This window comes from Pseudophryne corroboree, chromosome 3, assembly GCF_028390025.1.
Source record: "Pseudophryne corroboree isolate aPseCor3 chromosome 3, aPseCor3.hap2, whole genome shotgun sequence".
Taxonomy (NCBI): domain Eukaryota; kingdom Metazoa; phylum Chordata; class Amphibia; order Anura; family Myobatrachidae; genus Pseudophryne; species Pseudophryne corroboree.
This window is the reverse complement of record NC_086446.1, coordinates 224,060,198-224,074,966: the sequence shown is the minus strand read 5'-3', so window position 1 is coordinate 224,074,966 and position 14,769 is coordinate 224,060,198. Positions and strand designations below refer to the sequence as shown.

At 46.6% G+C, this 14,769-nt stretch overlaps 1 protein-coding gene across 8 annotated transcripts in view; it reads right to left on the bottom strand.

The window, feature by feature from the left end:
- The window catches only part of PARG (poly(ADP-ribose) glycohydrolase), a 330,974-nt gene that overhangs the window by 815 nt on the left and 315,390 nt on the right, over positions 1-14,769 (bottom strand). For all 8 annotated transcript variants that reach the window (XM_063958841.1, XM_063958842.1, XM_063958844.1 and 5 more), the window contains one exon: positions 58-186. In XM_063958841.1, coding sequence (XP_063814911.1) covers positions 58-186 — 129 coding nt within the window. The remainder of the gene's footprint in view (positions 1-57; positions 187-14,769) is intronic.

The following is a 14,769-nucleotide window of genomic DNA, read 5'->3' as shown; positions in this document are numbered from 1 at the left end:
AGACTGTACTTGTGAAACATACAAATATGGTTAGTACAGTAATCAGGTTGTACTCACCAACTGATTTGTCCTGCTCAGTAAGGAAGCGGTGCATTTTGTAGATGTCCTGCATTAACTCCTTGTCCCCAAAGGTGAAATATACAACATCTCGCCCGGTTTCTGCAGCTGCCAGAAGCTGTATTAAGGCTGCAAAGTTACAAGATGACAAAAATAGTTTTAGCCTGCAGATGATATTACCATGAGATTAACAACAAACGCAATCTAGGAAATGTCTGAAACTGGTGCAGGGAAAAGTTGCTGTAACATACTGCATCCAATTGTCAAGTGTATTTGGAAAATAAGGGAAGCTGTAAAACTGCTATAGGTAACTGCACGTTTTCCTATTCACCAACATACCTGCCAATATTTCTGACTTGCATGATCTTTCCAAAATACACCTGTGGCCTAAATCTGGCTACAGAATCGGAGACTGCCCTGACATATAAAATATGGCGGTACTTTCACAAATATGCCCCTAAGAACCTCAACAGCTCAGAATAGGAGGTACCAGGGGAAATTAGGGAAAAGGGAGCAGAGGATAAGGAATCTAAGATGGAAATAGATTTGAGTAAGAATGAACAGCCAAAACATCACATGATGTAATCACTACAGCAACATTACTTAATGCTGATTTCATCAGTTTTTGGTTCTTTTTAATGGACAAGTAAACAGTTTGATTCCAATAATGAAAAGCTGCAGACTATTAAATCCCTAAAGGTAGAGAAAGAGACTGGTTACATCTGTATGGGGAGAGTTCTACTTTCTTATTGAAAAAAGGAGGCAGACGTAATTCTGTGAGGGAGAAAAAGAAGCGAGAAACCATCACTATGACAAGAGATATTGGTGGTCATTCCGAGTTGATCGCTCGCTAGCAGTTTTTAGCAGCCGTGCAAACGCATTCTCGCCGCCCACTGGGGAGTGTATTTTCGCTTTGCAGAAGTGCGAACGCTTGTGCAGCAGAGCGGCTGCAAAAATATTTTGTGCAAAACAAGACCAGCCCTAAACTTACTCTCCGTGTGCGTTGATTCTAACATTGGAGGGTTGGCTTTTGACGTCACACACCTGCCCAGCCACGCCTGCGTTTTCCCTGGCACGCCTGCGTTTTTCCAAACACTTCCAGAAAACGGTCAGTTGACACCCAGGAAAGCCCCTTTCCTGTCAATCTTCTTGCGGCTGCCAGTGCGAATGAAAACGTCGCTAGAACCTGTGCAAAACCACAAAATCCTTTGTACCCGTACGTTGCGCGTGCGCATTGCGGTACATACGCATGTGCAGAAATTACGATTTTTAGCCTGATCGCTGCGCTGCGAACAACGGCAGCTAGCGATCAACTCGGAATGACCCCTATTATCACTAGGTTATGTTCTTGCATACCTAATCAAAATGAACAATATGACACATACATGGCAAAACAAAACAAGAAAAGAATTGCATAATGTGGCGCACTAAGAAGGAGATGTATAAAATGTAGCTTCTAATGTATATTCAAATAAAATATAATATTAAAATTCTGATAAATATAGAATAAAAAAATAGAGTTGTGTCAAAAAATAAAGTTGTGATTTTAAAAGACTACACTTACCAACAAAAGGAGATTTATGGTAGACTTACCATTGTTAAATCTCTTTCTCTCCACTGGATTCCACAGGGAATAACATCGGGATGTAGAGTTGGATCTTGATCTGAGGCACCAACAGGCTAAAAACTTTGACTGTTCCCAGGATGCACCACACCCGCCTCCTCTATATAACCCCTCCTCCGTGCACAGGAGCTCAGTTTTGTTAACCAGTCCAATGCAGTAGCAGGTAAGAGAGACGGTTAGTCACAGAGAACCACGTTCTCACATCAGGAGAAGGGACCAGCTGCTAATGCCATACAAACCCAAAGAAGATAAGTGCATCAGGGTGGGCGCCCTGTGGAAGCCAGTGTACCTCGCAGAAAGAGATTTAACAATGGTAAGTCTACCATAAATCTCCTATTCTGCAGCGGGGTACACTGGTATTCCACAGGGAATAACATCAGCGATGTCCTAAAGCAGTTCCTCATGGGAGGGGACGCACTGTAGCAGGCACAAGAACCCAGCGTCCAAAGGAGGCATGCCTGGGAGGCGGAAGTATCAAAGGCATAGAACCTGATGAACATATGACCACGTAGCTGCCTTGCACAATTGTTCTGCGGACGCGCTACGACGAGCTGCCCAAGAAGGTCCAATAGACTTAGTAGAATGGGTCTTGATAGCAGCAGGAGCTGGTAGACCAGCCTGCGCATAAGCTTGTGCAATCACCATTCTAATACATCTGGCCAAAGTTTGCTTGTTTGCAGGCCAGCCATGTTTGTGAAAACCAAACAGTACGAAGAGGGAATTGGACATCCAAATGGAGGCAGTCCTCTCCACATATATACGGAGAGCCTGTACCACATCCAAAGACCTTTCTTTGGAAGACCAACCAGGAGAGATAAAGGCCGGAATCACAATCTCTTGGTTAAGGTGGAAAGATGACATCACCTTAGGCAGATAACCAGGGTGAGTACGAAGAACTGCCCGGTCACGATGAAATATCAGGAAGGGCGGACGACAGGACAAAGCGCCTAAGTCCGACACTCTTCTAGCAGAGGCAATAGCCAACAGGAACAGGACCTTGAGGGAGGCCAGACGAAGGTATAAGTCCAGGCCTTGCTGCAGAAAAGCCAGTAGCCATGGGTTCTGAACTTGTAAACATCTTAGTTCTTAGCAGCACACCAGGTGAAGTAAGAGTCCCAGACCCTGTAGTAAATCCGAGCCAAAGCCAGTTTACGGGCCTTCAAACATAGTTTGGATGACCGCCTCAGAGTAACCTTTTGCCCTCAGGAGCGACGTTTCAAGAGCCACGCCGTCAAAGCCAGTCTAGCCAGGTCTGGGTAGACACAAGGGCCCTGAACGAGGAGGTCTGGGCGTTGAGGAAGTAGTAGAGGACCTTCCATCTAAGAACCAATGCCGTCTGGGCCACGGTGGAGCGACTAGAAAAAGCATTCCTCCTTCTTATTGAACTTCCGCAGAACCCTGGGCAGGAGTGACACCGGTGGGAACACGTATGGCAGTCGAAATTTCCATGGAATTGCCAGTGCGTCAACGAACGCTGCTTGAGGATCCCTTGTCCGTGATCCGAAGACCGGAACTTTGTGATTGTGTTGAGACGCCATCAGGTCGAGAGAGGAAGTATCTGATCCTGTCGTGAAGCCTCAGGACCTTCTCTGGAGACAGAAACAGCCTCTGGCTGTGCGTATCCAGCAGGGCCCCCAGGTGCACCATGCACCGTGCAGGGACCAGGGAGGACTTTTTCCAATTGATCAGCCATCCGTGGGCTGTGAGGAATTGCACCGTCAGCTGGAGATGACTCAGAAGGACATCTTGGGAGCTTGCCAGGATCAGCAGGTTGTCCAGATACGGCAAGATCCTGATTCCCTGTTGACGGAGATGAGCTGTCATCACGGCCATGACCTTGGTGAAAATCCGAGGGGCCGTGGCCAGTCTAAATGGCAGAGCCCTGAATTGATAATGGAGGTTGCCAATAGCAAACCGCAGATAGTGCTGATGCGAAATGGCAATAGGTATATGCAGGTAGGCATCCTGTATATCCAGGGATACCATGTAGTCCCCAGGTTCCATGGCCAGTACAATGGAGTGCAGTGTTACCATACGGAACTTGGAAACTCTCACAAACTTGTTTGGTGACTTGAGGTAGAGAATAGGCTGGAAAGACCCATTGGGTTTCGATACTAGAAACAGGGTCGAGTAGTAGCCCCTCCCCGTTGGGAGATAGGCACCGGCACAACCACTCCTGTCTCCAGGAGTGACTGGACAACGCCTTCAACGGGTCTGATGGGCAGAACTGGCGAGGGGGACGTCTCTTTTAAGAGACCGCGTACCCGTGAGAGACAACTTCCTGCACCCACGCGTCTGAATTGGTCCTTAGCCAGACCTGGGTGAACTGCAGGAGTCGGCCTCCCACGCTGAGGTCCCCCAGGGGGAGGCCAGCCCAGTCATGCTGTAGGCTTGTCCTGTTTGGAAGCAAGCTGATGGGCAGCCCAGGATAGTTTAGATTTGGGCTTACCGGTCTTGGAAGTACGAGGCTTGCTCGAGTACCCCTGACCCTTTGATTTACCTGAGGTCCGAAAGGAATGAAAAGTAGTACTTTTAGCTTTCGGAGCAGAAGGAGTAGTATTAGGGAGGCACGCAGTCTTAGCAGAGGCTAAGTCAGTCACGATCTTATTAACATCTTATCCAATAAAGATGTCTCCCTTAAAAAGGAGCACCTCCAGAGTCTTCTTGGAATCTAGGTCCACCTTCCAGGACCACAACCACAGTATCTGGCGAGCCAAAATAGATGTAATGGACGCTTTGGACGCCAAAATACCTGCCTCAGAGGACGCCTCCTCAATATAATGGGAGGTGGTGGTAGTATGAGACAGACACTGTTTGGCAATGTCAGAAATATCCTGAGGTAGCTCTCCCTCTAGAGCCTGGACCCACGCATCAATAGCTTTTGCTGCCCAGGAGGCCGCAATAGTGGGCCTGTGAATTGCCCCAGTTAGGGAATAAACACACTTCAGACATCCCTCCACACGCTTATCTGTCGGCTCCTTCAGGGAGGTGACAGTGGTAACAGGCAGAGAAGAGGAAAGCACGATCCGTGCGACGTGCAAGTCGACCGGCAGTGGAGTTTCCCACCTGTAAGTTAACTCTGCAGGGATAGGAAAACGAGCCAACATCTTCTTGGATAGAACAAACTTCTTTCCTGGGGAGACCCAAGCCTCTTGACGTATGCCAATTAAAACGACCTTTGCCACCTTCTGACGCTTGAATTTATCAGGCTTTTTTGATGCAGTAGTGGGATCAGCTTCATTATCAATCTGGAGAACTATTTTGATAGCTTCCACTAATTCAGGGACATCAACCTGAGGTACATGCTCCACATCAGAGTCCGCTGAGTCAGAATCAGTCGGATCAGTATAGGCCCCATCTTCATCAGAAGTAGTATCTGAAACATGAGTGGATTGAGAGGAGGAAATCACATGCTCAGAGGGCCTCTTAGCCCCAGAGGGCTGAGGTGTAGACTTCTGTTTAACAAAGGATTTATTCAAAACCGGTATCTGGTTAGATAGTGTGTATGCCCAAGGCGGATTAGCTATAGGGATAATTTGTGACTGCAATCCCACAGGGCAGTCCCACAGGGGGCGTAAGACGTGTTATCAAAGTATTTAACATACAAGAAACGGTGGCCCAAGGTGGCTCTTGGTTGGCCACGGGGGCCACAGGTGGAGTGGGAAATGTAAGGGACCCAGAACCCACTTCCCCAGGAGCAGGTTCCCCTCCCGGTAAATCTGTGGGAGCAGCACTGCCTGATGCAGGAGCGTTCACAGAATTTCCGCCCCGTGTGGCAGACATTATGAGGAGTGTAGCCGCGGGGCACACAGTACAATATAGCCAAACAATAGTAATACCGTAATCCTCTGGTTTATGTGCTAATAAAAGCAGGACACAGAGAAATTAATCGGTATGGGGTGACTGAAACTACACAGAAAAAATACACTGAGATGTATAGACTGTGTAGCACTATATATGTATATTTATAGACAAATAAATGTGGACCCTGACGCACTTATCCTCACAGGGTTCAGAATATAGTGATAGCAAGGGTGTGATACACTTGAAAAAGGAGAGAACACACAGTAGCTATATGGCACACTCAGTCACAAACACAATGCAGGAATAATGTACACAACAATAATACTGCACTGGACAGGCAATTTACATACAATAGCAGATATGTATATGCAGAGAGATATAACAATGCACAGCAGTACTGGATATATATATCACAGAATAATTGTACCACCTACTCTGTCAGCAACACACATTTCTTAACTAACAGTCAAAAGACAGGTAAAATACTCAAGTGTCCTGTATAAGCACGGCGCTGGAACAGGCGACTATGCAGAGGAGACAGCACCCAGCAATCCCATAGAGAGCAGCCCTTCAGCTAAAATGGCGCCAGGTCTCAGGAGGGTGTGAGCTGAAAGTGAAAGCAGCTCCAGGGCGGGAACATCTGCAGTAGATGGCGCCCGTAGCTGGGGGGAGGGGCTACAGGCAGCGCTCTATCCCCACAATGCTGGACTTCGCCACCGGTACTTAGTGGAGACTAAAACATATGCCTGTGATCCATTTACTGCACTGGTGGATATAGTGGGGTCTCTGAGCAGTATAGTGTCCACACCAGCCGCGCAGTCCGTCTCCCATGCGCCGCGTGCGAATCGCGATTTGTACCAGACGGGGACTCTTACCTCCTCCCCAAGTCCTGCAACCACGTGATCCTGGAGATAAGCAGCGGCGGTGTGCCAAAATACCCGTGCGTTTCCACTGTAAGTACCCGGGAACCAGGCCGTGGGAGTATACAGCGCCGCAAAGAGGAGGTGATGGAGCAGCAGCACGGCATGTCTCCCAGACATAGAAGTGCTGCGGTTCAGTAGCATAGTGAAAGCTTTCTTCATTTCTTCAAAGTCTTCAGGGCTGTCTAAGGCAGCCCCCTCTGTTAGTGACCTGCACTGCAGGCACCAACTTGAAAACTAAGCTCCTGTGCACGGAGGAGGGGTTATATAGAGGAGGCGGTGCACCCTGGGAACAGTCAAGAGTTTTTAGCCTGTTGGTGCCTCGGATCAAGATCCAACATCACACTTTGCAGAAATAGTGTATATGCAATTACTGTAAATAAATAAATGGATTCAAAGAGTATCTGGTGTCTTCCTATAATATGGGAATATCTGACATATAGTTACTCCATATATGTTAATTTTTTTGTATTAGGAGGGTAGCAGTGGGTGTATCTGAATGGGAGATCTCCAAGTAACCCACTCATTGGTTTTATTGTGTTAATTCCAAACACATCCAGTTGTGCTCATAAGTTTACATACTCTAGCAGAATTTGTGATTTTCTGGCCATTTGTCAGAGAATATGAATGATAACTCACAAACTTTTCTTTCACTCATGGTTAACGGTTGGGTGAAGCCATTTATTGTCAAACAACTGTGTTTACTCTTTTTAAATCATAATGACAACAGAAACTACCCAAATGACCCTGATTAAAAGTTTACATACCCTGGAGATTTTGGCCTGATAACATGCACACAAGTTGATACAAATGGGTTTGAATGGCTACTAAAGGTAACCATCCTCACCTGTGACCTGTTTGCTTGTAATCAGTGTGTGTGTATAAAAGGTCAGTGAGTTTCTGGACTCCTGAAAGACCCTTGCATCTTTCATCCAGTGCTGCACTGACGTGTCTGGATTCTGAGTCATGGGGAAAGCAAAAGAATTGTCAAAGGATATGCGGGAAAAGGTAATTGAACTGTATAAAACAGGAAAGGGATATAAAAAGATATCCAAGCAATTGAGAATGCCAATCAGCAGTGTTCAAACTCTAATTAAGAAGTGGAAAATGAGGGATTCTGTGGAAACCAAATCACGGTCAGCCACAACTGCCAGGAAAAATGTTTGGGATGCAAAGAAAAATCCACAAATAACTTCATCTGAAATACAGGACTCTCTGGAAAAAAAGTGGTGTGGTTGTTTCAAGATGCACAATAAGGAGGCATTTGAAGAAAAATGGGCTGCATGGTCGAGTCACCAGAAGAAAGCCATTACTACGCAAATGCCACAAAGTATCCCGCTTACAATACTCCAAACAGCACAAGGACAAGCCTCAAAACTTCTGGAACAAAGTCATTTGGAGTGATGAGACCAAAATTAAACTTTTTGGCCACAACCATAAACGTTACACTTGGAGAGTCAACAAGACCTATGATGGAAGGTACACCATTCCAACTGTGAAACACGGAGGTGGATCGCTGATGTTTTGGGGATGTGTGAGCTACAAAGGCACTGGAAACTTGGTCAAAATTGATGGCAAGATGAATGCAGCATGTTATCAGAAAATACTGGAGAAAAATTTGCACTCATCAGCCCGGAAGCTGCACATGGGATGTACTTGCATGTTCCAACATGACAATGATCCAAAACACAAGGCCAAGTCGACCTGTCATTGGCTACAGCAGAATAAAGTGAAGGTTCTGGAGTGGCCATCTCAGTCTCCTGACCTCAATATCATTGAGCCACTATATCTCAAACGTGCAGTTCATGCAAGACAGCCCAAGAATTTACAGGAACTGGAGGCTTTTTGCCAAGAAGAATGGGCAGCTTTACCATCTGAGAAAATAAAGAGCCTCATCCACAACTACCACAAAAGACTTCAAGCTGTCATTGATGTTAAAGGGGGCAATACACGGTATTAAGAACTGGGGTATGTAAACTTTTGATCAGGGTCATTTGGGTAGTTTCTGTTGTCATTATGATTTAAAAAGAGTAAACACAGTTGTTTGACAATAAATGGCATCACCCAACCACTAACCATGAGTGAAAGAAAAGTTTGTGAGTTATCATTCATATTCTCTGACAAATGGCCAGAATATCACAAATTCTGCTAGGGTATGTAAACTTATGAGCACAACTGTATAGGGCTCAATTAATTTCAACGTAAATTGAACAGTGCTGGGAAGGAGCTCCCGGAGCTATTCAATTCAGCACGCTGTAATGTCAGAGAAAGCTGGTTGGAGTTTAGTCGCTAGAACCAGCATTCTCTGACTTAAGTGCTTGTTTCTGGCGTGCTAAGGGCAGAATCCAGGACAGAACTGCTGTTTGTGTATCCTCTATTAGGGTAGTCCAAAGTGCTGTGGGTAATACCCGCTGCAGCACACGCCCTAGTAGATGCTGCTGCAAAGGGCACGCTTACACAGCTCTAGCAGCTGCTGCACTCACACTGTGTGCTGCTACACCGCACAGAAACTAACTCGAAAAATTAAAAAAATTAAGCTACAAATAAATAGAAAAAAACTAGTCTAAACAAGAGCAGCATAGCAGCCCTTCTAAAACGTGCCCTAAAGAAGACTGGCATTATGGGGTCGCGGGGGGGGGGGGGGGGGGCTTATTTTTTTAAAGCTACAGTTTAATTTAGGTGCCCCAACCTGCAATCCCATGGTCCAGTGTTACCCAGCCTCGCTGAAAGAAAAAATAAAATTAATATAAATTTCTCACAGATATTTCACTTAACCTAGGTACACACTATATAATTATCTGTGCAATCTGGTTGGTTGAAATTAAAATCTGGTAAAATGTACGGGAGTAAATGACAATAGACCATTTGGTCCCAAACACCGGAAAAAGGACAAAAAATGGTGACAACCGAATAAGCAATTTGTCTGAACAACCTTGTCCATTTTCCAGCATTTGGGAGCAAATGGTCGATTGTCATTTGCATGCATATATTACCAGACTTTCATTCCAACCAGCCGGATTGGACAGATAAAAGTGCGTACCCAGCTTAACACTTTGCCAGCCTAATAATTCCCACACAACCGAATGGGAATCCTAATACCAGATCACATAGGACCCCTCTGGCCTAATCTATACTCCTCATACTGGGCTTTGCATGAGCAGTCTGAGGTGAGCAAAATTTATGAACAGGTCTAAATTTATATGGTACTCAGGAGTTTCATAGCCTGATGTGCCAACTGTCTTCTCCTAGGTATTAATGCAGCTCTTGCATTATTGGGAGATAAATTGTTGATTTCAGAAATAAGACTGAGAAAAACTCAAAACTTTCAGTCACAGATGCTCCTCTACTATATGTCCTTGATTAGGCAGTAAAGGATAATCCATATGCTCCCTGGATACAGTAACTCAGAGGGTCATTCCAACCCGTTCGCACGCCGCGGTTTTTCGCTGAGTTGCGAACGGGTGCGGAATGCGCATGCACGGCGGGCGCAGTGCGTGACGTTGCCCGGCGACCCGCTACGTCGCGGCTACCGACGGAAGCGGTCGCAGCGGCGACCGCTAAGAAGATTGACAGGAAGGAGGCGTGGCTGGGCAGAGCCGGAGTGTTTGGAGCCGTTTTCGGGGAGTGGTGAGTAAAACGCAGGCGTGTCCAGGACAATGGAGGACGGAGGTGTGACGTCAAAGCCAGGCCCATCATCGCTGGATCCATCGCACAGGGTAAGTATGTCCAGGGCTAGTCTACTTTTGCTTGAATTTTTTTTACCTTAGCAGGGCTGCACAAGCGATCACAGCCCTGCTAAGCTAAAATACACTCCCCCATAGGCGTGGACTATTGATCGCAGCAGCAGCAAAAAGTTGCTGGCTGCGATCAACTCGGAATGACCACCTCAATTCCTTCCAAAAGCTCAAAGCAGGGCTACTCTACAGGGTGTCGAGCATTTAACTATTGCACAAGTTCTAGAATAGCAAGATGGCTCACTAGAACAGGCTTATCAGACATAATACCAAAGTCTCTGAACTACTCTAGGATCTCACATGCAGACCTGTTTGAGTTTCTGTCCGAGCAAGGTCTTGTTATTGGTCTTGCAGATCATTTGCGGTGAGAATGGAGACATTTCTGTTTTATTAAACCAGAAAGGTTTCTATGTTAAAATAGATCTGCAGAATGCTTCCTTTCTCCATACATCTAAAGGCCCACACACACTAGGTGATTTTGAGCTCAAAATCGCTCATTTTGACTGTTTCGAGCGATATTGAGCGCAGCGTTGCCTAGTGTGCATGCCCCAGCGACGGACAATGAGCGATGATGCGCGCTCCGGCATCATCGCCTGTGAGGTGGTCCGTCGTCTAGTTTGTCCATAATGTTTCGTGAAAACCGCTCAGTTTTCATCAATCATCACTCATACAGCGCGAGTGATGATGGATGAAAGATAAATTATTTTTCAGTGCACTGATTTTCAATGCACTGAGATAAAATGGCCCCTGCACCCATCCTTGGAATTTTAACCCAGCCCATTATGTTAATAGCCTTTCTAATGAGGAAAATAGCTCAGTGTGTAAGCACTACTTTGCTGAAAGATTTTGTCAAAATCTTTTTAAATTAAAATCTCCTAGTGTGTATGCACCTTTAATAAACAACAGTAGGTTACAGTTTTATTGGAAAGTGCTTTTGTACCAGTGTTGTTCCATGTAAAGGGCCGTACTGACGGGGAGATTTCCCCCGGAGATGTGTGCTGAGCGGTCTAGCATAGACCACTCAGCACACATCTCTCCCCCCGCTCAGCACAGAGCAATGTGCTGAAGGAGGGACGGACACGGGGCCTGCTCATTTCACCCAATGGTGAAATGAGCGACCCGCTAGATTGTGCCTGCATGCAGGCCAATCTAGCACTGGCGATAGCAAAGCGCGGGACTGCACATCGCTGTCGCCGGCACCCCTACACACTGAGCGATGTTCAGCTAATTTCTAAGCAATCTACTCAGATTGCTTAGAAATTAGCTGAACATCGTTCCGTGTGTAATCTAGTCAGATTGCTTAGAAATTAGCTGAACATCGCTCCATGTGTAATCTAGTCAGATTGCTTAGAAATTAGCTGAACATAGCTCCGTGTGTACCCCCCTTTAGTTTGCTTCTCAAACACACCTTATACACAGTCCACTGGAACAATAGTAGTCACTTCATTTCTCCACCTGCATGGAGCCCAGTGAGTGGTATACATGGACAGCTTTCTAACAACAGTAAGTATACACCACAGGGACTGCATTTTTACATTTCAAACTGAAAGTTACTGAAGGAGTTTTTTTCCTTCAAACAAAATAAGTTTTTCCAAAAGTCATAACAAATGATTTATAATAAATAATTTTACTTCAAGGTCTGAACGGTTTACTACTACAGGTGAAACTCAGAAAATTAGATTATAGTGCAAAAGTTCATTTATTTCAGTAATTCAACTTAAAAAGGTGAAACCAATATACAAAGCCGGTGCTAGGGTGTTCGGTGCCCCCCTACAAACTATAAATTTGCCCCCTCCCGTACTTTACAAAGGGACAGCACACAACATGCTTATACACATAATGCTCCCTGTAGTAGTGGGACTTAAACACGTAACGCCCCCCTGCAGCAGTGATGCTTACACACGTATTTCCCCCTGTACCAGTGACGCTTACACACGTAACACCCCCTGAAGCAGTAAAGCTTACACACATAATGCCCCCTGCAGCAGTGACACTTACACACGTAAAGCACCCTGTAGCATTGATGCTTACACACGTAAAACCCCCTGTACCAGTGACGCTTATACAAGACGCAGTGACGCTTACACGCGTAACGCCCCCTGCAGCAGTGATGCTTACACACGTAACGCACCCTGTAGCATTGACGCTTACACACGTAACGCACCCTGTAGCAGTGACGCTTACACAAGTAACACACCCTGTAGCAGTGACGCTTACACATGTAACGCCCCCTGTACCATTGACGCTTAGACACGTAATGCCCCCTGTACCAGTGATGCTTACACACGTAACGACCCCCCGTACCAGTAACGCATGCACATGTAACGCCCCCAGTACCAGTGACACTTATACAAGACGCAACGCCCCCTGAAGCAGTGACGCTTACACACATTATACTACAGTGTCACACATACACATATACATACACACATATGTACATACTGGGGGTCATTCAGAGTTGATCGCACGTAGCAACTTTTTGCTGCCAGTGCAATCAACGACACCGCCTATGGTGGGGAGGGCTTTTTTGCATAGTAAGGCTGCGATCGCTTGTACAGCCCTGCTATGCAAAAAAAGTTTTGTGTAGAACTAGACCAGGGTAATAGTTACTTACCCTGTGCGATTGATCCAGCTATGCAGGTCCCAGAATTGACGTCCGACATCCACCCTCCAAACGCCTGGACACGCCTGCGCTCGCTGAACCACTCTCAGAAAACGGTCAGTTGACGGCCCGGAACACCTTCCTCCTGTCAGTCTTCTTGCAGTCACCGCTGCGACCGCTTTCTTCGTTCGTGGCATCGCTGCCCGGCGATGGCTGTCACCGGGCAACGACGCGCCTGTGCAATGCAGTCGCCGCGCATGCGCAGTTCCGACCCGATCGCTCAGCTGCGAAGAACTGCAGTGTGCGATCGAGTTGGAATGACCCCCCACTGTACATACATACAGTAACACACACATACAGTATATACAAACACACACACTCTTTCCAGCCACTTACATAAAAAAGTCTGGAAAACTTGTCCTCCTGTGATGCAGGCTGCAGCCTGGTCCCGTGTAGCTCCGCCCCTTATTCATGTGAAGCCCCGTCCCCTTTAAGATCCGCTCAGCACACTGTGGAGGTAGAGGGGGCGCAGAAGGGGGAGATAAACAATCGTCAGGCACTATGGAAGCCTGTTTCCAAGTCCAGCAGGCAGGAGCCCACTAAGCACACAGCCGCCTTGTTTGCCAGCCCGGCCACGCCCCCCGCCCAGCACACTGTGAGTCTGTGATAGGGGAGGAGGGGAGGAGGCTTCATGATTCCGGCGCAGCTGCCTGTCATAGAGTTTGACAGTCGCAGCAACCAGCATCAGTAGGGCAGGGGAACTCAGCACAGGGATGCAGAGCAGCAGGGAGAGCGCCTCTCTCCCCCCTGGCGCCTACCTGAACTGCATCCCTTTGCTGAGCGGTATGCGCCAGGCCTGCTAATATATTATATAGACTAATTACATGCAAAGTGAGATATTTCAAGACCATTCAAAAGTGTGGGGGAGCTTCACAAGGAGTGGACTGAGGCTGGAGTTAGTGCATCAAGAGCCACCACACACAGACGGATCCTGAACATGGGCTTCAAATGTCGTATTCCTCTTGTGAAGCCGCTCCTGAACAACAAACAACGTCAGAAGCGACTTACCTGGGCTAAAGAAAAAAGAACTGGTCCAGTGGTCCAAAGTCCTATTTTCTGATGAGAGCAAATTTTGCATCTCATTTGGAAACCAAGGTCCCAGAGTATGGAGGAAGAATGGAAAGGCACACAATCCAAGATCCTTGAAGTCCAGTGTGGAGTTTCCACAGTCTGTGTTGATTTGGGGAACCATGTCATCTGCTGGTGTTGGTCCACTGTGCATTATTAAGTCCAGAGTCAACGCAGCCGTCTACCAGGCCATTTTAGAGCACTTCATGCTTCCTTCAGCAGACAAGCTTTATCGAGATGCTTACTTCTTTTTTCAGCAGGACTTGGCACCTGCCCACCCTGCCAAAAGTATCAAACCCTGGTTGAATGACCGTGGGATTACTGTTCTGGATTGGCCAGCAAACTCGCCTGACCTGAACCCGTAGAGAATCTATGGGGCATTGCCAAGAGAAAGATTAGAGACATGAGACCGAACAATGCAGAAGGCTGCTATTGAAGCAACGTGGTCTTCCATAACACCTCAGCAGTGCCACAGGCTGATAGAATCCATGCCACGCCGCATTGAGGCAGTGATTCATGTAAAAGGGGTGCAAACCAAGTACTAAGTACATATGCATGATTATACTTTTCAGAGGGCCGACATTTCTGTATTTAAAATCCTTTTTTTATTGATTTTATGTAATATTCTAATTTTCTGAGATTTTGGATTTGTTTTTTTTTAAAGATGTAAGTCACAATCAGGGGCGGATCCAGAAGAAAATGATAGGGGGGGCACCATGGAAGGGGCAAGTACATTTGCGTGCGGCTTTCGTTGCATGTGAGGTGGCGCTTCTTATACAATGCCCACAGTTGTAGCGCTCATTATGCAATGTCAACGGTACTGGTAGTGCCCCTTATATAGAACCCATAGTAGTGGTGCCCCTTATGCAATGCCCGTATTGCCCCCAGTAGTAATGTTGC